The sequence below is a fragment of the Sciurus carolinensis genome, chromosome 1 (genome assembly GCF_902686445.1).
Source record: "Sciurus carolinensis chromosome 1, mSciCar1.2, whole genome shotgun sequence".
Lineage (NCBI taxonomy): Eukaryota > Metazoa > Chordata > Mammalia > Rodentia > Sciuridae > Sciurus > Sciurus carolinensis.
Window position 1 is genome coordinate 120,354,805 of NC_062213.1, and position 16,856 is coordinate 120,371,660.

General features: G+C 34.4%; 1 protein-coding gene across 2 annotated transcripts in view; it reads left to right on the top strand.

The window, feature by feature from the left end:
* Lrrc39 (leucine rich repeat containing 39) overlaps positions 1-16,856 on the top strand; it is a 22,908-nt gene continuing 6,052 nt past the window's right edge. For both annotated transcript variants that reach the window (XM_047548255.1, XM_047548264.1), the window contains exons 1-7: positions 1-125; positions 4,099-4,291; positions 9,886-9,991; positions 11,010-11,166; positions 11,855-11,991; positions 14,970-15,115; positions 16,071-16,223. In XM_047548255.1, the coding sequence (XP_047404211.1) occupies positions 4,179-4,291; positions 9,886-9,991; positions 11,010-11,166; positions 11,855-11,991; positions 14,970-15,115; positions 16,071-16,223 (812 nt within the window). In that variant the 5' untranslated portion in view covers positions 1-125; positions 4,099-4,178. The remainder of the gene's footprint in view (positions 126-4,098; positions 4,292-9,885; positions 9,992-11,009; positions 11,167-11,854; positions 11,992-14,969; positions 15,116-16,070; positions 16,224-16,856) is intronic.

The window sequence follows — 16,856 nt, forward strand, 5'->3', positions numbered from 1 at the left end:
TGACATTACACTTCACTTGGTTACAGCCTGACGGTGGAACCATACGGAAAAAAAATTCATCCTATAATCCATTCTTCACTGACCACTAACTTTGGCCATGGCAGCTTCAGCGTCCACCAGTGATGGTAAGAATTTTTCCATTTTCCAAAAACCATTTCTTCTCCATTCTTCACATCTCAATAGATTGATGATGATGAATTTGTGTCTGTAAAACCAAATTTGGGATTGAATTTAAGTATTTTGGGGGGTCCACAATCACTCATGTAATTGTCCTCTTCTGCAAGATAGATTCCCCTATGAGCAAGAAGCATTTCTTCTGGAATGGTATTTCTGTTGCTTTCTTTTGACTTTGGGAAGTTGACCCTCCCTATCATGTCATTGCCATACTCACCTCACTGCCACACTGTTCTGTTCCAGTAATAACCCAAGGTAGAGACCACAGTCTTGTGTTAGAGGCATAAATGCATACATCATCATTGACTTGTTTTCTTTTAAGAGAAATTGGTCATTAGGTGAAAACTGATGAATGATCAAAATTTAATAGTCAAAGAGGAAATGAATTAGCAAATGATTGAACAGTGATTATGTGTCTAGTCAAATACCTATATACATGCAGTTTGTTGGGATTAAAAATATTTTTAATATTTGATATTATTAGAAGTATTTATCAAATACTTCCATCTTGCTAAAATCTGAGACAATAAATTATAGGTAATATGACTAGGTAGTTGAATTACCAAAAAGATTTCTTGATGACAAAATGTTCTTGCAGTCTGTTCTTGGTAAACTCTCCATGTGTTGCTTAGAAATGGACACCTCTCCTAATAATTTTCTAAATACTGTTAATTACATAGCAATCCTGACTTTTCTCTTCTAGAATATAGTCCTTCTCCCTTTCTCTCTTTATCTTTCTGTGTGTCTCTCTCACATACACTGCATAATTTTAGTTTAAAAAGATAAGTAATTTAGAGCCAGTTTGATGGTGCATGCCTGTAATCCCAGGGACTCTAGAAGCTGAGGCAGGAAGATTGTAAGTTCAAGGCTAGCCTGGGCAAATTAGTGAGACCCTGTCTCAAAATTAAAAAAAATAAAAAGAGCTGCTGATGTAGCTCAGTGATACAGTACTCCTGGGTTCAATTCCTAGTACTATTAAAAAATCAATAATTTAGAAAAGATTAACAATGAAAAGCAACATTTTCTATCCCATTTCTCAGTGTTACTATCCTCTTTCCTAGAAGTAACAATTGTATCCCCTTTGAGATTTAATTTTCAGGGGTTATTCCCATATATCTTTTTTTGAAGTTAGTTACATGCTATTTCTTATTAATTTTAGTCATTATCTATGGAGCTTTATTATGAGATGGTGATTAAGTTTCCTCATACCCTATAAAGTGATATTTTTAGTATCTTTCCTGATTGCTTTTTCTTACTGTAAATTTTGTTTATTTTGTTTTTTAAGAGACAGGGTCCAGGCTGGCCCTGAACTGCGCTCAGGCAACCCTCCCATCTCTTCCTCCTGGAAAGCCAGGACTACAAGCATGTGCAACCATGATGGCTTTAAAATGTTTTAATATCAATGTAAAATGAGATGGGGGTTTTACAAGCAGATTCAGAACACTAATATTCATTTCTAAAATGATGTCTCTTCTTTTAGAGGCCTAAATGTGAATATCGATAAATCTTAGGGATTTTTAAAAGAACATATTTGTTCCATTTTAACACATCTATAGTTGACAAACATGCAAAGTAATTAATTTCCAAATCATAGGCCTCTAGTGGAAACGGTCAAGTTAAAAATGAACTTGACTAATGAAAATGAACTTGAATAATGAAATTAATTTTAATTTCATTATTAATTTCATTAATTTCATTATTGGTCTTGAAATCCAGCAAGAGACCCCCTTTCCCTTCACAGCTTAGAAAAAACTCTTCCAATTTCTTTCTAGAGGACTGGTGGTATCGACAGCTTTTAGTTCTCATTGTTGGCATCCAGACATCCCTGGTTCAGTTTATGTAAATTAATGTGACAGTTCCAGTTACTGAAAATGCCTCATGATCTTCTTCACTTCATTATAGCTTGGCAAGGCACCTGCCACCAATGTACAACGTGGGAAAAGAGTCACCAGGAACACAACAGCCTGACTACAGAGTTAACCATACACCCTGGGTCTGTCTACTCAGTGAGGCTACTAAGGGAAATGTAAAATTCTAGGAGGCATGCTTTTTTCTCTTTATTTTTACTATTTTGTAAAACACCATCGGGAACATTCTTGTTCATGTTTCTCTAACGGTGACATACCCTTCCCCGTTAGGCAAATGCCAGTGAGTGGAACTGCTGGATCATAAACTTTGCATATTCTGTCCCAAAGCAGTTAAGAATGTGTAAGAATTGATGTAACTCAAATTTCCACTAGCTTTGGTGTAGTCAGTCTTTTTAAATTTGATTATTCTGATAGGTGTGTGTTGGTATTTTATTACAGTTTTCACTTTCATAAGGTTGAACCCAATTCATGGCTTTTTTTTTTTTTTTGTCACTTGGATTTCATCTTTTGAATCAACTGTAAAATTGTTGACTTTTTTCCTTTGGTGCTGGAGATCAAATGCAGAGCCTTATGCATGTTAAGCATGTACTCTACCATTGAGTTATGCCCCCAGCCCTATTGTCATTTTAAATTGATTTTTAGGAATTCTTTACCTATTCTAGATACAACCCATATGTGGTGACATGTACCACCAATATCTTCCCCCATCACATGGCATTCTTTCATTCTCTAAATGATGTCTTTTAGTAAAGGTTATACTTAATATAGTTCAATCATATTAAGGATATGCTTTGCATCCCATTTTAGGAAATGTTCCCTAGAGTAGGGTGTAACTCAGGGGTAGAGCACTTGCCTAGCCTGTGTGAGCCCCTTGGTTTAATCCCCAGAAGCTGAAAAAAAATGTTCCCTACTTTAAGGACATTATTAGTCTTATATTGTTTCCCCAAACCTTTATGTTTTGGGAGATATGCACTATCACTTGTAGATCTATAATACACCTGGAATTAATTTTGGTTACATACGTATATTCAACTCTCCAAGCATAATTTCTTTTTTAAAAAATAATTCTGGCAGTGTTCTGCAGTGCTCATGTATGTATGGATCTGTTTCTTGGGTTCCTTATTTAACTGCATTGATCTGTTTGTGTACTGCACCAATACAATACTCTCTACTACTAAAGCTTTAAGAAGGTCCTGATTGAATAAATCCTCCCACTCCAGTTTTCTTTGGCATGGGTCCTTTAGCTATTTTGTATGTTTAGAATTGTTATTAAATATTAGGATATGACAGTCAAGCTGGCTCTCTTGGTCTCCAAATGGGGTTTTATTGTTTATAGTTCAATATGGAAATAACTGATGTTCTTACAATATTGAATCTTCCAATCAATAAATATGATGTAGAACTCTTATTTAGGCCTTCTTTAATTTCACTCTATTTTTTAGTTTACTGTGTAGAGGTTGTACACAGTCTGTTTATTCTTAAGAACTTGCTTTTTGGTACTACTTAAAATGATATCTTTATCATTTTAATAATATCTTTAAAATATCTTTTTAAAAAATAATATCTGCTTTGTAGATGGGTTCAATGGCCCACATCTACAGTACCAGCATTCAGGAGGCTGAGACAAAAGGATTTCTTGAGTCCAGGACTTTAAGGCCAGCCTGGGCAACATAAACATAATGAGATTTTGTTTAAAAAAAAAAAAAAAGGTGTATGGACTAGTTGGACTAATTTTGGGAACTAGAAAGTGTCTAGTAAATATTAAGTATTATGACTATTATGGTACTCAATGATCAATCCCCCTTTCTTCTTTTCCAGTACTGGAGAGTGAACCCAGGTTCTTATGCATGCTAGGAAGCTGTCTTTCACTGAGTCACGTCCCTAGCTCTTTTTATTTTCTTTTGAGACAGGGCCTAACTTAATTTCCCAGGCTGGTCTCAAACTTGTAATCCTTCTGCCTTGGCCTCTGGGGTAGCTGAAATTACAGATGTGAGTCTCCACACCCACCTCAATGAGCATTCTGAAACACATTGTTTTTTCCCTGTGATCCAATTAGGTCCTTTCTGAGATGGCATCTGTGATTTAGCAGTTCAGAACTTAATGAAGCTGATGACTCTATGACAATGTGGAGAAATCATGACAGAAAATGTGGTTTGTACTGGGGCTGTCCATGCTGTAAAAGAAGTATGGGAAAAACGAATAGAGAAACACAATGAAGATCTGAAGCGAGAGAAGGAATTTCAACAAAAGTATGCTATAATGTTTACTATTTTGAATCAGTGAAAATTCATAATTTAATCATTATAAAAATTACTTATTAAGTGCCTCATTATTGAATTTTATAGAGATTTTTATTTATAGAAAGTTCAAAATATACTTAAATACCTGACTCAATTAAATCTGGCTATGGGATGAGTCATAAAAATTGTGTCTATGTGGGAATAGTATTTATTCTCTGCCCTCATAGGATTCTGTTTAGCATTCATTAAAATTTGATTAGTATCACTTAGTCTAATTGTCAGGATTGTTTCATTCAGCATTAATCTTTTAGGATCTAAAAATACATCTGGCAGTAGAAGGTACTACTTATTCTCACCTAATTGAGTGGCTGTGAGTTCCAGCAGGGCCTCTGTGGATCATCTGATTCCTTGATTGGGGTATCTTTAAATAGTATGGCTCTCCTTTCCTCTGCCTCCTCGATGTCTTACCTACCTTTTTGATTGGTTGTCTTGAAAGTACTCTATTCATCTTTCAGGAATAGCTCATTTCCTCATAGACTCCATATAATCCTACAATTCTCATTCATTAGAACAGGACTCTCTACCACTGAGCATTCCCATCCCTTTTATTTTTGTGACAGGGTCTTGTTAAGTGTCCCAGGCTGCACTCAAGCTTGTGATCCTTCTGCCTCAGCCTCCAGAGTAGCTGGGGTTACAGGCATGTGCCACTACTCCCAGACCTTAGATCTCTTTTAAAACAGTAAATTAGAAACATTAATTTACATTAGCAAACAACAGAAAATTCAACAATAATGGTTTAAGCAAAAGGGAAGTAAGGCGGTTCCAAAAGCAGTCAATGCCAGGCCCCAATATCTTTAGAGACTCAGCTGCTTTTTCACCTTCCACTGTCAATCTCAATGTGTCATGGGTGCTCTGGTTAGGTTTTCTGGATGTCTTAGGACAGCTGATACATTTCCAGGCATCACAGTCAAGTATCATTATGTTTTCAGGAGGATGGTAATTATTATTTTTTTCTATTTCTTCTTTGAGAGTGAGAAAATCTTTGTCAGTCCCTACCACCTGCTGCAAACCTCTCCTTCACCTCTCATTGACCAGAATTGGGTTGTTTGCACACACACTTAATCAGTTACCTTGTACAGGAATAGGCTTGTATAACTGGCTTAGACACATCAAGTTTACCCCCGGGTTACTTGGGGGAAGGGTGAATACCTGAAAACAACTGCCATTTTTCCAGTAAAGAGAGGGAAAATGTTATTGGTAAGCAATGAATAGTGTCTGTTAAATGTTAGTTAAAAACAAAAGATCTGGATGGGAGGAAACCATTCTTCCAACAAGAAGTCAATAAAGATGATTCTAACAGTAATAAGTAACAGCTATTTGTTGTGCACTCGGTCTACTGGGGACTCTATTTTTTATTATTTACTTTTTTTAGTGTGGTGCTAGGGATTGAACCTGGGGTTTTGAGCATGCTAGGTAAGCACTCTTGTCACTGAGCTATACATCCCCATCCCCTAATAGAGACTCTATTAAGTGGTATGTTTATAGCACCTCATTTAATTCTCCTAACCTGTGGAAATGTAGTGTCCTAATGAGGATTAAATTGCACTGTGAGAGAAGGAAACCAAAATAATAATGGCTTACTCAATATATCCACTTTTCTTATAGGTGGTGCAGGTCTACAACAGCCCTCCAGCAAGTCAGACCTTCAGGCTTCTACCTTACTGCTCAGCTATACATAGTCTCCATTCCTAAAATTCCCCTTGACCCAAAGTGGACACACCAGTTGCAGCCATATTTGTTTCTGGCTAGCAGGAAGCCACACTTCCAGGAGACTATGCGCATTCTTGCTCACATTCCCCTAGGTGCAACTTCACATCTCTGTATTTTTTATAATCAAAGGGTTTTAGAGGAGTTTGAAAATTTCTACTCAAGATGTGAAAGAACATCAAGTTTAAATAAGCAGTGTAGGAATTGTAGAATATAAAAACTGAAAGGAACCTACAGATCATCTAATTTAAACCCAGCACTTCTTAGAAAAGCCACAGAGGTGAGGTGATGTCTTACCCCAAACCAACAAATTTATAATTCATACCTCTGGACTCTATATAAATACAGAGTCACGAAGAATTTAGAAATCATTTTAGAGTTGGAAATAGACTTGTCCAATAATAGGTAGTGTGATTGTAAACTCATTAAGGACAGAGCTTCTGGCATCCTAGATGCTTAATATAGTATTTGATATATAATGAGTGCTTGATAAATTTTTTCACTGAAGTAAAAGGCTAGGGAATAAGATAACTAATCTTGAGAATAAGGTACCTAAACTTGTTGTTGAATCTTGCTCTGAGTTTCATTTTTTTCTTTCTTAGTAAGCAAAAAATAATTGATAGTCATTATATGTATTTGAAGAGTTCTATGTTTATAAAAATGATGTAATTGAATGTCTGGCATTATACATTTTGTCTCAATTTACCACACTATAGGAAGATTAGCTATTCAGATTAGAGGGCCACATGAACTCCATTGTCACAGTGTACTTGTTAGGTAATTAGAAATTTCAGGCAAGTAAGAGATAAGAATAAACAGATTCTATTAGAAGTATTTTGCAAAACTAACACATAAAGACAGCAAACATTATACTTGTGGGGCTTTTTTTCTCCTATTCATTAAAATAAAATCCTCACTGATAATCAGTTTACACAAAAAAACTTTAAAAAATTAATTCTCAGATGTCAAGAGATTTTTGGCAAATAAATATACAAATTAATTAAATCTTGTTTTTTGATGACTGCTTTTTAAAAATCATATATCTTTCTAGTAAGCTAAATTTGATTCTAAACTTATTCTTTGCTGTTTCATATGTGAAAAAATTTCTAGGATAGAAATAGAAAATTTTTTGCTGACCATTTTTATAGTCAGCAGAATATATACATATGATTCTTATGTATGTTTGCAATGAATAAACTTATTTGGTACAGTGCTTGCCTTGAATGCATAAGGCCTGGGTTTGCCCCCCAGCACCATGATGAAACAAAACTTATTAACTATCTAAGGATTAGTTAGCAAAAAAAAAAAAAAAAAGCACATCCAACCCACAATATGATACCATTCGCAACCACTAGATGGACATAATAAAAAATGGGTAATAACAAGTATTGATGAGGATGTGGAGAGATTGGAACTCTGATACACTGGTGGTGGGATGTAAAATGGTACAACTGGTGGTGGGATGTAAAATGGTACAGCCAGTTTGGAAACAGTTTGACAGTTCCTATAAAAGCTAAACATAAAGTTACTATATGACCCAGAAATTATGTTCTTAAGAGTATATCCAAGAGAAAGAAAAACATATAATCTGTCAAAGGACATCACAACAATTTAAAGATCTTAGTTGGCTTTCTTGTTAATTCTAGAATTGGGCAACACTTCATGAAATAGGATACTGTGTTCTGAGGGGCTGAACAGAAAAGGTTACTTTTATAGTCAGAAAAGAGCTGTAAAAAGCAAAACCAAAGTTACTTTCAAATATTGTTTATAAGTTACTTTCTCTGTAAGGCACGAATAGGAAGATAGAACAATGGAAAATTAATTGACTGGCTAACAGTGGATTACTTCAAGTTACCTTTTTTGTATAAGGAAAAAGGCAGAGAGAACTTCATTGCCATTCTAACTGAAACTAAATGGAGAGTTGGCTGTTAACTCTCCCTCCTGATTTCTTGGCATGGTCAGATAACAATTTAGTTTCTGTTTTATGACGGAACCTTAGCATGGGTGACTTTATTTTGATTTCAGTCTGGTTTGTTGGAGCCCAGTGTAGGAGCTTAATCCAAAATAATGGCCTTCTAGCTGGGCATGATGACTGTAATTCTAGCAACTCAGGAAGCTGAGGCAGGAGGATTGCAAGTTCAAGGCCAGCTTCTGCAACTTAGCAAGACCCTATCTAAAAAATATAATAAAAAGGACTAGGGATGTGGTATAGCATTCCTGGGTTCAGTCTCCAATATAATAATAATAAGAAGAAGAATAAGAATAAGAAGAAGAAGAAGAAGAAGAATTTCCCAAAATTTTAATAGTTCACACAAAAACTTGTACACAAACATTTGTAACAGCATAATTTATAACAGTCCATGAATAGACTTATCCAAATACTAATCAGCTGTTGAATGAACAAACATGATAAACTTATATGATGAAATCATTCTGCCATAAAAAGAAATGAAGTACTGATACATGTTATAGCATGAATGAACTTTGAATAAAATTATGCTAAGTGAAAGATGCCAGACACAAAAGAGACACATTATCTGATCCTATTTACATGAAATGTGCAAAATAGGCTATTAGTAATTGCCAGGGTGTGGCAGAGGGGACTAGATAAGGAGGTTTTTTTTTGTTTAATGGTAAAATATTTTGAATTTAGAAAGTGGTGATGGGGTGTATAATGTTGTGAATATACTAAAAACTACTGAACTGTATAAATAATGCATTTTATGCTATGTGAATTATATCTCAATAAAACTATTAAAATCTATGAAGAAGTATGGTACTTATCAAAAACTTAGCACTGGAAATATATCTCAGAGATAGGGCATGCACTTAGAATGCACAAAACCCTTGGTTCAATCTCTAACATCAAAACAAAAAAATAGTTCTGGACCCAAGTCCATCTACTCACCACTCGAAAGCCAGTACTTGGGAGATGAGGAGTTGGGGTAAAGGAAATCAGGTTTATTCAAGAGTCAACAAAATGAGAAGATGGAGGGGGTTATCACACCCCATGCTCCCCAAAAAAGACCATCTTAGGGAACTCAGGTATGCAAAAAGACTTTTGTAGAGAGGGAAAGGATGTTCAGGGGTCAATAGGCAGGTACTTTTGGGGCTTGATCTTTGTCATCCAGGGCATGTCTCCTTTCTCCCCCTCTGATTAGAATACCACAATTGACCTTGATTTCCTAAACCTTGTTCCTATAATTCTTTAGACAAACATTACTTTTCTGCAAGTTAAATCTTAGAGGAATTGATATGTTTTGTGTTATGCACGTGACTTAAGAATGGGGTTTTACACATTCTAATGTTATCCCTTGGTCATCAGATGTTCTGGGTTCTGAAACTCTGAAGAAAGATAGCTTAGTAGTTTGACGTCTTAATCATTTAGATGCTTTTCTTTTGAATTTAGAATGCTAAGCAAATGGAGTGGAAGTAACCCTACAAAGGACAACTTCCAAAGGATTAGCCACAGTTAAAATAGGGCATTTGTGGTACTCGTCTTATTTATAACTCTCATGAAATAAAATCTCATTCTATTTCCAGATACCATTGACCCAGTGGTTTTTTTGTTTTGGTATTAAGGATTGAACCCAGGATGCTTTACCACTAAGCTACATCCCCAGCCATTATTTTTTGAGATAGGGTCTTGCTAAATTGCCCAGGCTGGCCTCTAATTTCTGATCCCCCTGAATCAGTCTCCGGAGTAGCTGGGATTACAGGCATGTACTACTGCACCTACCTTCCCAAGCTACTTTCAATGGGCTATTTTATTTATATAAAAGTGAATGCTACCTATGTCATTAATTATGAATCAAAATGATTACCTGATCTCCTAGGCTAGTACGGATCTGGGAAGAGAGAGTAAGTTTAACTAAGCTGAAAGAAAAGGTCACCAGGGAAGATGGAAGAGTCATTTTGAAGATAGAAAAAGAAGAATGGAAGGTAAGCTTTAGAGAAGAAATATTTTATTTTTCTATCTTTTGCGTTTTGTGAAAGAGTTGAAAAATGATTCTAAGACTGTGTAAGACAGGAATAGTTAAAAATTCTAATTTTAATAAGTGCCAAATGAATCTGGACAACAAGAACAAGAGAAAAGAAATATCACATTTTTTTTGCAAAAATTCAATTTGCTTTAATCTTGCCTAAATTTAAGTCATATGTGATATTTCTCCTCCTCATCCTAATAGGCAGGTTCTCATTTTCCATGAATGGATGACTATCTGCCAAATGAAAAGTATGTAGCGTTCCCCAAAAACTACTCAGTTAAAACTTCTAAAAGTGGAAATGAATATTAATTTTTGTGTTAGGTGTATCTTCCAGTCCATATGCTTTCTCTCTTCCATGCATGTATGTGCACACAAATACACAGCGGCTTCTTTATATTAGGTAGACTCTAACTTTTACAAGGGCTTCTAACCCTTGGGTGAGTATTTGTTTTCATGGATACAGGTATATTTAACTATGTGGTTATCTCCTTTATTTTATTTTATTTTTCTATTTTACGCTGAAAGGGAAAAGGCATAGAATTCAGAATAGTTCAAATTCTTAAAATTTCTCACAACTCTATAAAAATCTCTTATAAAATACTTCAAAATAGAAGTGGAAGAGAAGTTTAAATTGTGGATGAAGATGTTTTCTAGCTAGTCTCATTTTCATTAGCATATGTAGTCTAGGAAAGCCAGATATAACACAATCTTTAGGCTAGACTTCTATGTGTGCATAATTGAACAAAATGTATTATTTTGTTTACTGCATTTTAGTTGAGATTGGAAAGTTTAGCAAACAAACAAACAAAAACAAAAAAGACTAAAGATCTTAAAACTTAGTAACACAAAATACTTGGAAATATAACCCATTAAGGAAAAGAAACATTTCAAAGTGTTTACACAAATTAAATAATATCACACTTCAGGATACTAAAATAATTTAAGTAATATAATGATTCCATTATTTCTTTTAGAGTCTCCCTTCTTCTTTACTGAAACTGAATCAGCTACAAGAATGGCAAATTCATAGAACTGGTTTGTTGAAAATTCCTGAATTCATTGGAAGATTCCAGAACCTTATTGTGTTAGATTTATCTCGAAACATAATTTCAGAAATACCTCGAGGAATTGGTAAAGATTACTTTTATTTCTGTACTATTTTATCTTCTTACACATGTGCTTATTCTATTAAGTTTTTGATAACATGCAATAACTATATCTTATATATCTCCAAATTGTGAGAAATTTTTAAACATTTAATCTAAATTGAAGATTCTAGGTTATCCAAGCTACTGGATTTATTGAAGTGATTCAAGATAAGATTTCAATGTGAACAGTCTCTTTGAAAATATTGTTTTAAAGATTTTGAGAACAATATTACTGATTTAGCTATTCTTAGAACAGGTTGGAAGTAATAAAAAAAATCAGATTTGTCAAATAGAGGGGAAAATTCTCACCTGGAAAATTGCTTAGGGTGTAGTTTGTAATGTCTTTGTTTTTATTGTCATTATTGTTTGCAATGCTGAGGACACAAACCAGGGCTTTGTGCATGCTAGGCAAGCCTCTTACCACAGAGCTACACTCCAGCCCAGGATGTAGTATAGATAAAACGGAATGAAAATAAGTTTTTGTTTTTGTTTTTCCCCATGACACTGATAGATCTGCCCATTGTTTAAAAAAGGGGCAGCATGCAGACTGGGAACAGGGAAGAATATAAGTATGAATTTGCCAATACACAAGTAATTTCTGCTGTAATACTCAGTAAGTGGAAAATACTACTTTATGTCCATCTTCTTTCTATTGTGTACTTCGTTTATAGGACTTCTCACTAGACTTCAGGAACTGATTCTGAGCTACAACAAAATCAAGACTGTCCCCAAGGAATTAAGTAATTGTGCCAGCTTGGAGAAACTAGAACTGGCTGTTAACAGAGATATATGTGATCTTCCTCAAGAGGTCAGAAAGATCTAAAGGCTTACGATGTTATTTTCCATCTACTGGAACTTTGCTTTCCAATTATGTGATTGTTAAAAATAAAAACTAAAGAGAAAATGCTACAAATTTTATTTCAGAAAAATATTTAGTAAAGGTTATTTCCTATTATTATAAAGCAGGTTTTTAATTAGAGAAAGATCTATTTAGCATAACTTATACTTCTATTATTGTCACAGTGATACTGAAAGCTTAGTCCTTGTCCCAGAAGCCAATCTAGTAACAAGGACAAGGTTTTGAGAAAAAAGAAAAACGTTTTACTGATTTGATGGCAAATGAGAAAATACAGAGGACACACATCTCAGAGGCTGCAATTCTAACTGCCAGGGAACAGAAGAGTTTAAAAAGGGGGATACAAGGGCCTTTTTTTCCCAAGTATCATTATGAATAGATGTAATTAATTGTTCAACTTATAGCCTTGAGAGAGCTATTTTTCCATGTTCCAAGATTGGCATTTCTTTATTCTTGTGGGCAATGAGCAGAAAGATAGATAACTCAGTTTAGGATAGGAAGAATATCACTCTTGCTTCCCCAGGAATAGGGAAGGAAAGAGGGAGAAGAGGGATGGGAAAAAATATATTAGTTTAAAAAGAAGCCACTAGTGGTGAAGTGACAAGATTTATATTTAAAGCATGGAGTAGAGCCCTGTTATGATAGTACTGATATTGTTTGTTGTCTAGACTGTCATCTCCTTGGAGGCCCTAATAAGGGTTTTATTTATTTAAATTCCTAGAATTGAGGGCAAGCCTAGGTTATAGTGGTTACTTAATAAATGCTTGTTTGAATTATTATTATAAAGCACAGAAAATGTGGTGATAGGAAAACTTTTTACTAATTGGTTTTTGAGACAGAGGTGAAGTGTAAAGCATGAATTCTAGGAAGTCTATTTCTTGCTAGCTTCCTAGGCTCTTCAAACTTTGATTTGGCATGATGTCATTGCTTAAACCAAATTGATCATATAAATATAAAGACATTTGTATTACTTTGTATATATTTAATGCTCTTAGAATCAGTCAAGGAAAATCTCCATGGTTCTTTGTCTTGAAAATGATTATGACTATATAAAACAAAGCTAAGAAAAGTAATAAAGCCCAAACTAAAACTCTATTCTCTTTTTCCACTTTATCTTGAGTGTATATTAGACTTTTTCCCACAACAGTGAACATGTAGCCAATGACTTCTCTTGCAAGTAAAACACAGTATACATGTTTCATCATATAATTGTTGCATTTAATGAAACATATGCCCTTCCATATGATGAAAATGATCACATGAACAATTTCTTTACACATAACAGAAAGGCCAGTAAATCTTTTTTTTGTAATCCTTGTGACTTTGTTTCTAGGATTGGCTCTGTCACTAACAAGCTGTGTGATTTTATGGATGTCTATTAACCAGTGTTTATCTTAGTTTCTTTACTTTAGGAGACTGGTTATATAGGAAGAAATACTGAGCAGGGATCTTCAGCCTGGGATTGTTCCATTCCAAAGTGTGGCCTTTAAGTAGCTCTATGTCCTTAGACATACCACTTTACACATTAGATCTCAGTTTTCGCATATGCAAAATTAGAATCGTCATATTATCATTGCTTTATTATCTGTTTCAATCATCTAAAGTCAAAATTTTAGAACTACTGAAAAGTCAGCATTTGGAGATTCATCTGTCATACATTTTACACACTGCATACAAACATAAATGCTAATGTAAAAACAATCTTCCTATGTACTATTTCGAACTATTTGAAAATTTATGAAATGTGATGACAGATTTTGAAAGTGTTTTAACTGGGTCTTGAATTCTAAATCTGGAGAAATGTCATAGACAGAACCTTCTGGGTTTTGTACTATCTACAAAACATTGTATTTGTGTACTTTTTGTTGTGGTACAGGTATTGCAGAAGAAACCTGAACATGCCCCAAGAGAAATAAAACATAGCAACTTCTTACAAATGGATAGTATTTTTGTAAAAGTTGATGAAATTCTTTCATATTGACACTTCCACTAGAATGTAGAAAGAGGAAGAAATTTTGTGGTTTTTAATTCCACAAAATGTTGAGTTCTATTCATAGCTCTATCACTTCTAGTTACAAGACCTGTTTGAGACATTTGATCCATAAAATGGAAGTAAGGACACTCACATGGTATTGCTGGTGTCAGAATTAGTCACTTGTTACTGGGGGTGGTGGTGCATGCCTATAATCCTATCAGCTCAGGAGGCTCAGGCATGAGGATCCTAAGTTCAAAGCTAGCCTCAACAACTTAGTGAGGCCCTAAGTAACTCAGTGAGACCCTGCCTCTAAATAAAATATAAAAACGGCTAGGAATGTGGCTCAGTGGTTAAGTACCCTTGGGTACTGTGGTAGGCTGGGTACCATGGTGCATGCCTGTAATCCAATTTGATGTTTGAGATAATGTACATAAGTCATTAGGCACAAGGTTTCAATAAAGATAACTGTTGTTTTGAAAATTAAGTTTCCCCATACAATTTTCAACTACTTGATGAAAGGAAAATATGATACTAAACACTTTCATGGGGGAAAAAAATAAAACTTTTGCCACACAGGTCCTATTAACTCTAGAATTTGATTATTTTGGAAGATAAATTTTCTTTTGAATAGATGCAATTTCTTTTCTTCTTTTTCCCTTTATTTGGAGCTAGGGATTGAATCCAGAGCCTTCCAATGCCCAAAACTCACTCTACCACAGTGTGGGTTTATATGCCTAGTCCCAAATAGATACAATTGCTTTGAGAGTTTTTCATATCTCTGGTGTTTATTCAGCATTATTGTTTTTTTTTTTGTTGTTGTTGTTCTGGCCTACTGTGCTTAAAACCCAAGTGCAATGCAAATGTTCTTTGATATGATCTATCTCTTTATCAATGTGAGTCTTCTAGTAGTTTACATTGTGGACATTTACTTTGAAAACCTTGCTTTCCTCTTCAGCTCAGCAATCTATTAAAACTTACTCACCTTGATTTGAGTATGAACCAATTTACTACAATCCCTCCTGCTGTGTTAAACATGCCTGCCCTTGAGTGGCTGGACATGGGAAGCAACAGACTTGAACAACTTCCTGATACTATAGAAAGGTAAAATGAACAATTTTTTATGCTACTGACAAATACCTTAAAACCACCTGTGAAAAATAAGAAATAAGACAAAGGGGATGTCAAGCATAATCTATCTATCAATTGATCCATTTTGTTTGAAATATGCTGCTTTAAACAGAATTATTTCATTGATTCCAAATAAGTAAAAGAAATTTGGGAGTGGAAAATCTGGCTATCTGAATTTAAGACATTAACAGAATACATCACAGAGAGAACAACATAGATTAATGAATGCAAGGTACTTGTGTGTACTTTATAAAAGGATGAGGAAACCAGTGCACAGAGATGTTAGTGAACTAGTCTAAGGTCAGTTAGTAATTACCTAATTAGTTAGGATTTAGGCATGCTGGTTTATTTCATGCTGTTAACCATTATGCATTATTGCCCTACCTGAAGAGGCATATTAATAATTTCTAATTTTTCTCTCGAGACTCAGATTAACATTTATAGCAGTTCTTTAAGAAAACAGAGAAAAACGAAGAATTCTAAAATATTTTGATTTCATTTCTGCTACCACATGATATGAGAGCTATATAGTAGAGATTAATTTCATGATGTAATTTCTCTAATAATGAGGTAATGTAAAGTCAGGTAAATCGCTAAGTAGCTGGGTGTGGTGGCACATGACTATAACCAGAAACTCTGGAGACTGAGATAGGAGACCACAAGTTCAGCAACTTAGAAAGACCCTATCTCAAAATAAAAAATAAAAAAGAACTGGGGATATAGTTTAACAGTAAAGGGCCCCTGGGTTCAATTGCCAGCATTAAAAACAAACAATAATCAAAAAGAAGCAGAAAAAAAGAAAAGAAAAAAATAAATATGTTGGTTAAAAGACATATTATAAAAGAGGACATTTCTTTGATTTTTAAGGTAATAAGAACCTGGTTTTTCATATATGTGACTAATCACAAAAATTTCTTTAATTCTTCAGAATGCAAAGTCTACATACATTATGGTTACAACGGAATGAAATAACATGCTTGCCAGAAACAATCAGCAATATGAAAAATCTGGGTACCATTGTTCTCAGCAATAATAAACTGCAAGATATTCCAGTATGCATGGGAGAAATGGAAAATCTGAGGTAAAAAATTGTAAGACACAAAAGGACATGTTCATTTCTGACCACAGACCAAAGTAACATAGATTATTTATATTAATATAATTTGGATTCTTACTTGTATGGATATATTTAAAAAATTTTTGTCAATGTTAAAATTCTGTAACTTGTTGCATAGGATTTATATATTACTGGAATAAATTATTCAAGAAAGGATACTGGTGCACGCCTGTAATTCCAGAAGCTTGGGAGGCTGAGGCCGGAGGATCATGAGCTCAAAGCCAACCTCAGCAACTTAGAACCTAAGCAACTCAGCGAGACCCTGTCTCTAAATAAAATGTAAAAAGGGGCTGGGGATGTGGTTCAATGGTTAAGTTCAATCCCTGGTAATCCCCTGCAAAAAAAAAAAAGATACTTGAAACTAAGTACTGGGTTTGATCAGTTTTAAGAAATGTCTTATGTTGGTGATAAAAATTACATTTATACTACTAGCAAACCTCACTAGCACATAAAAACTAAAAGCATAAAATAGTGATTATTTTCCTCCTAATTACAAATGGACAGACAATTGTTACCAACAGAAAGTAGATATAATTTTTATTAGTTACTATCAGACTTCCATTTTTTTTCAAAATTTAATTTCCTGACAGAATAAGA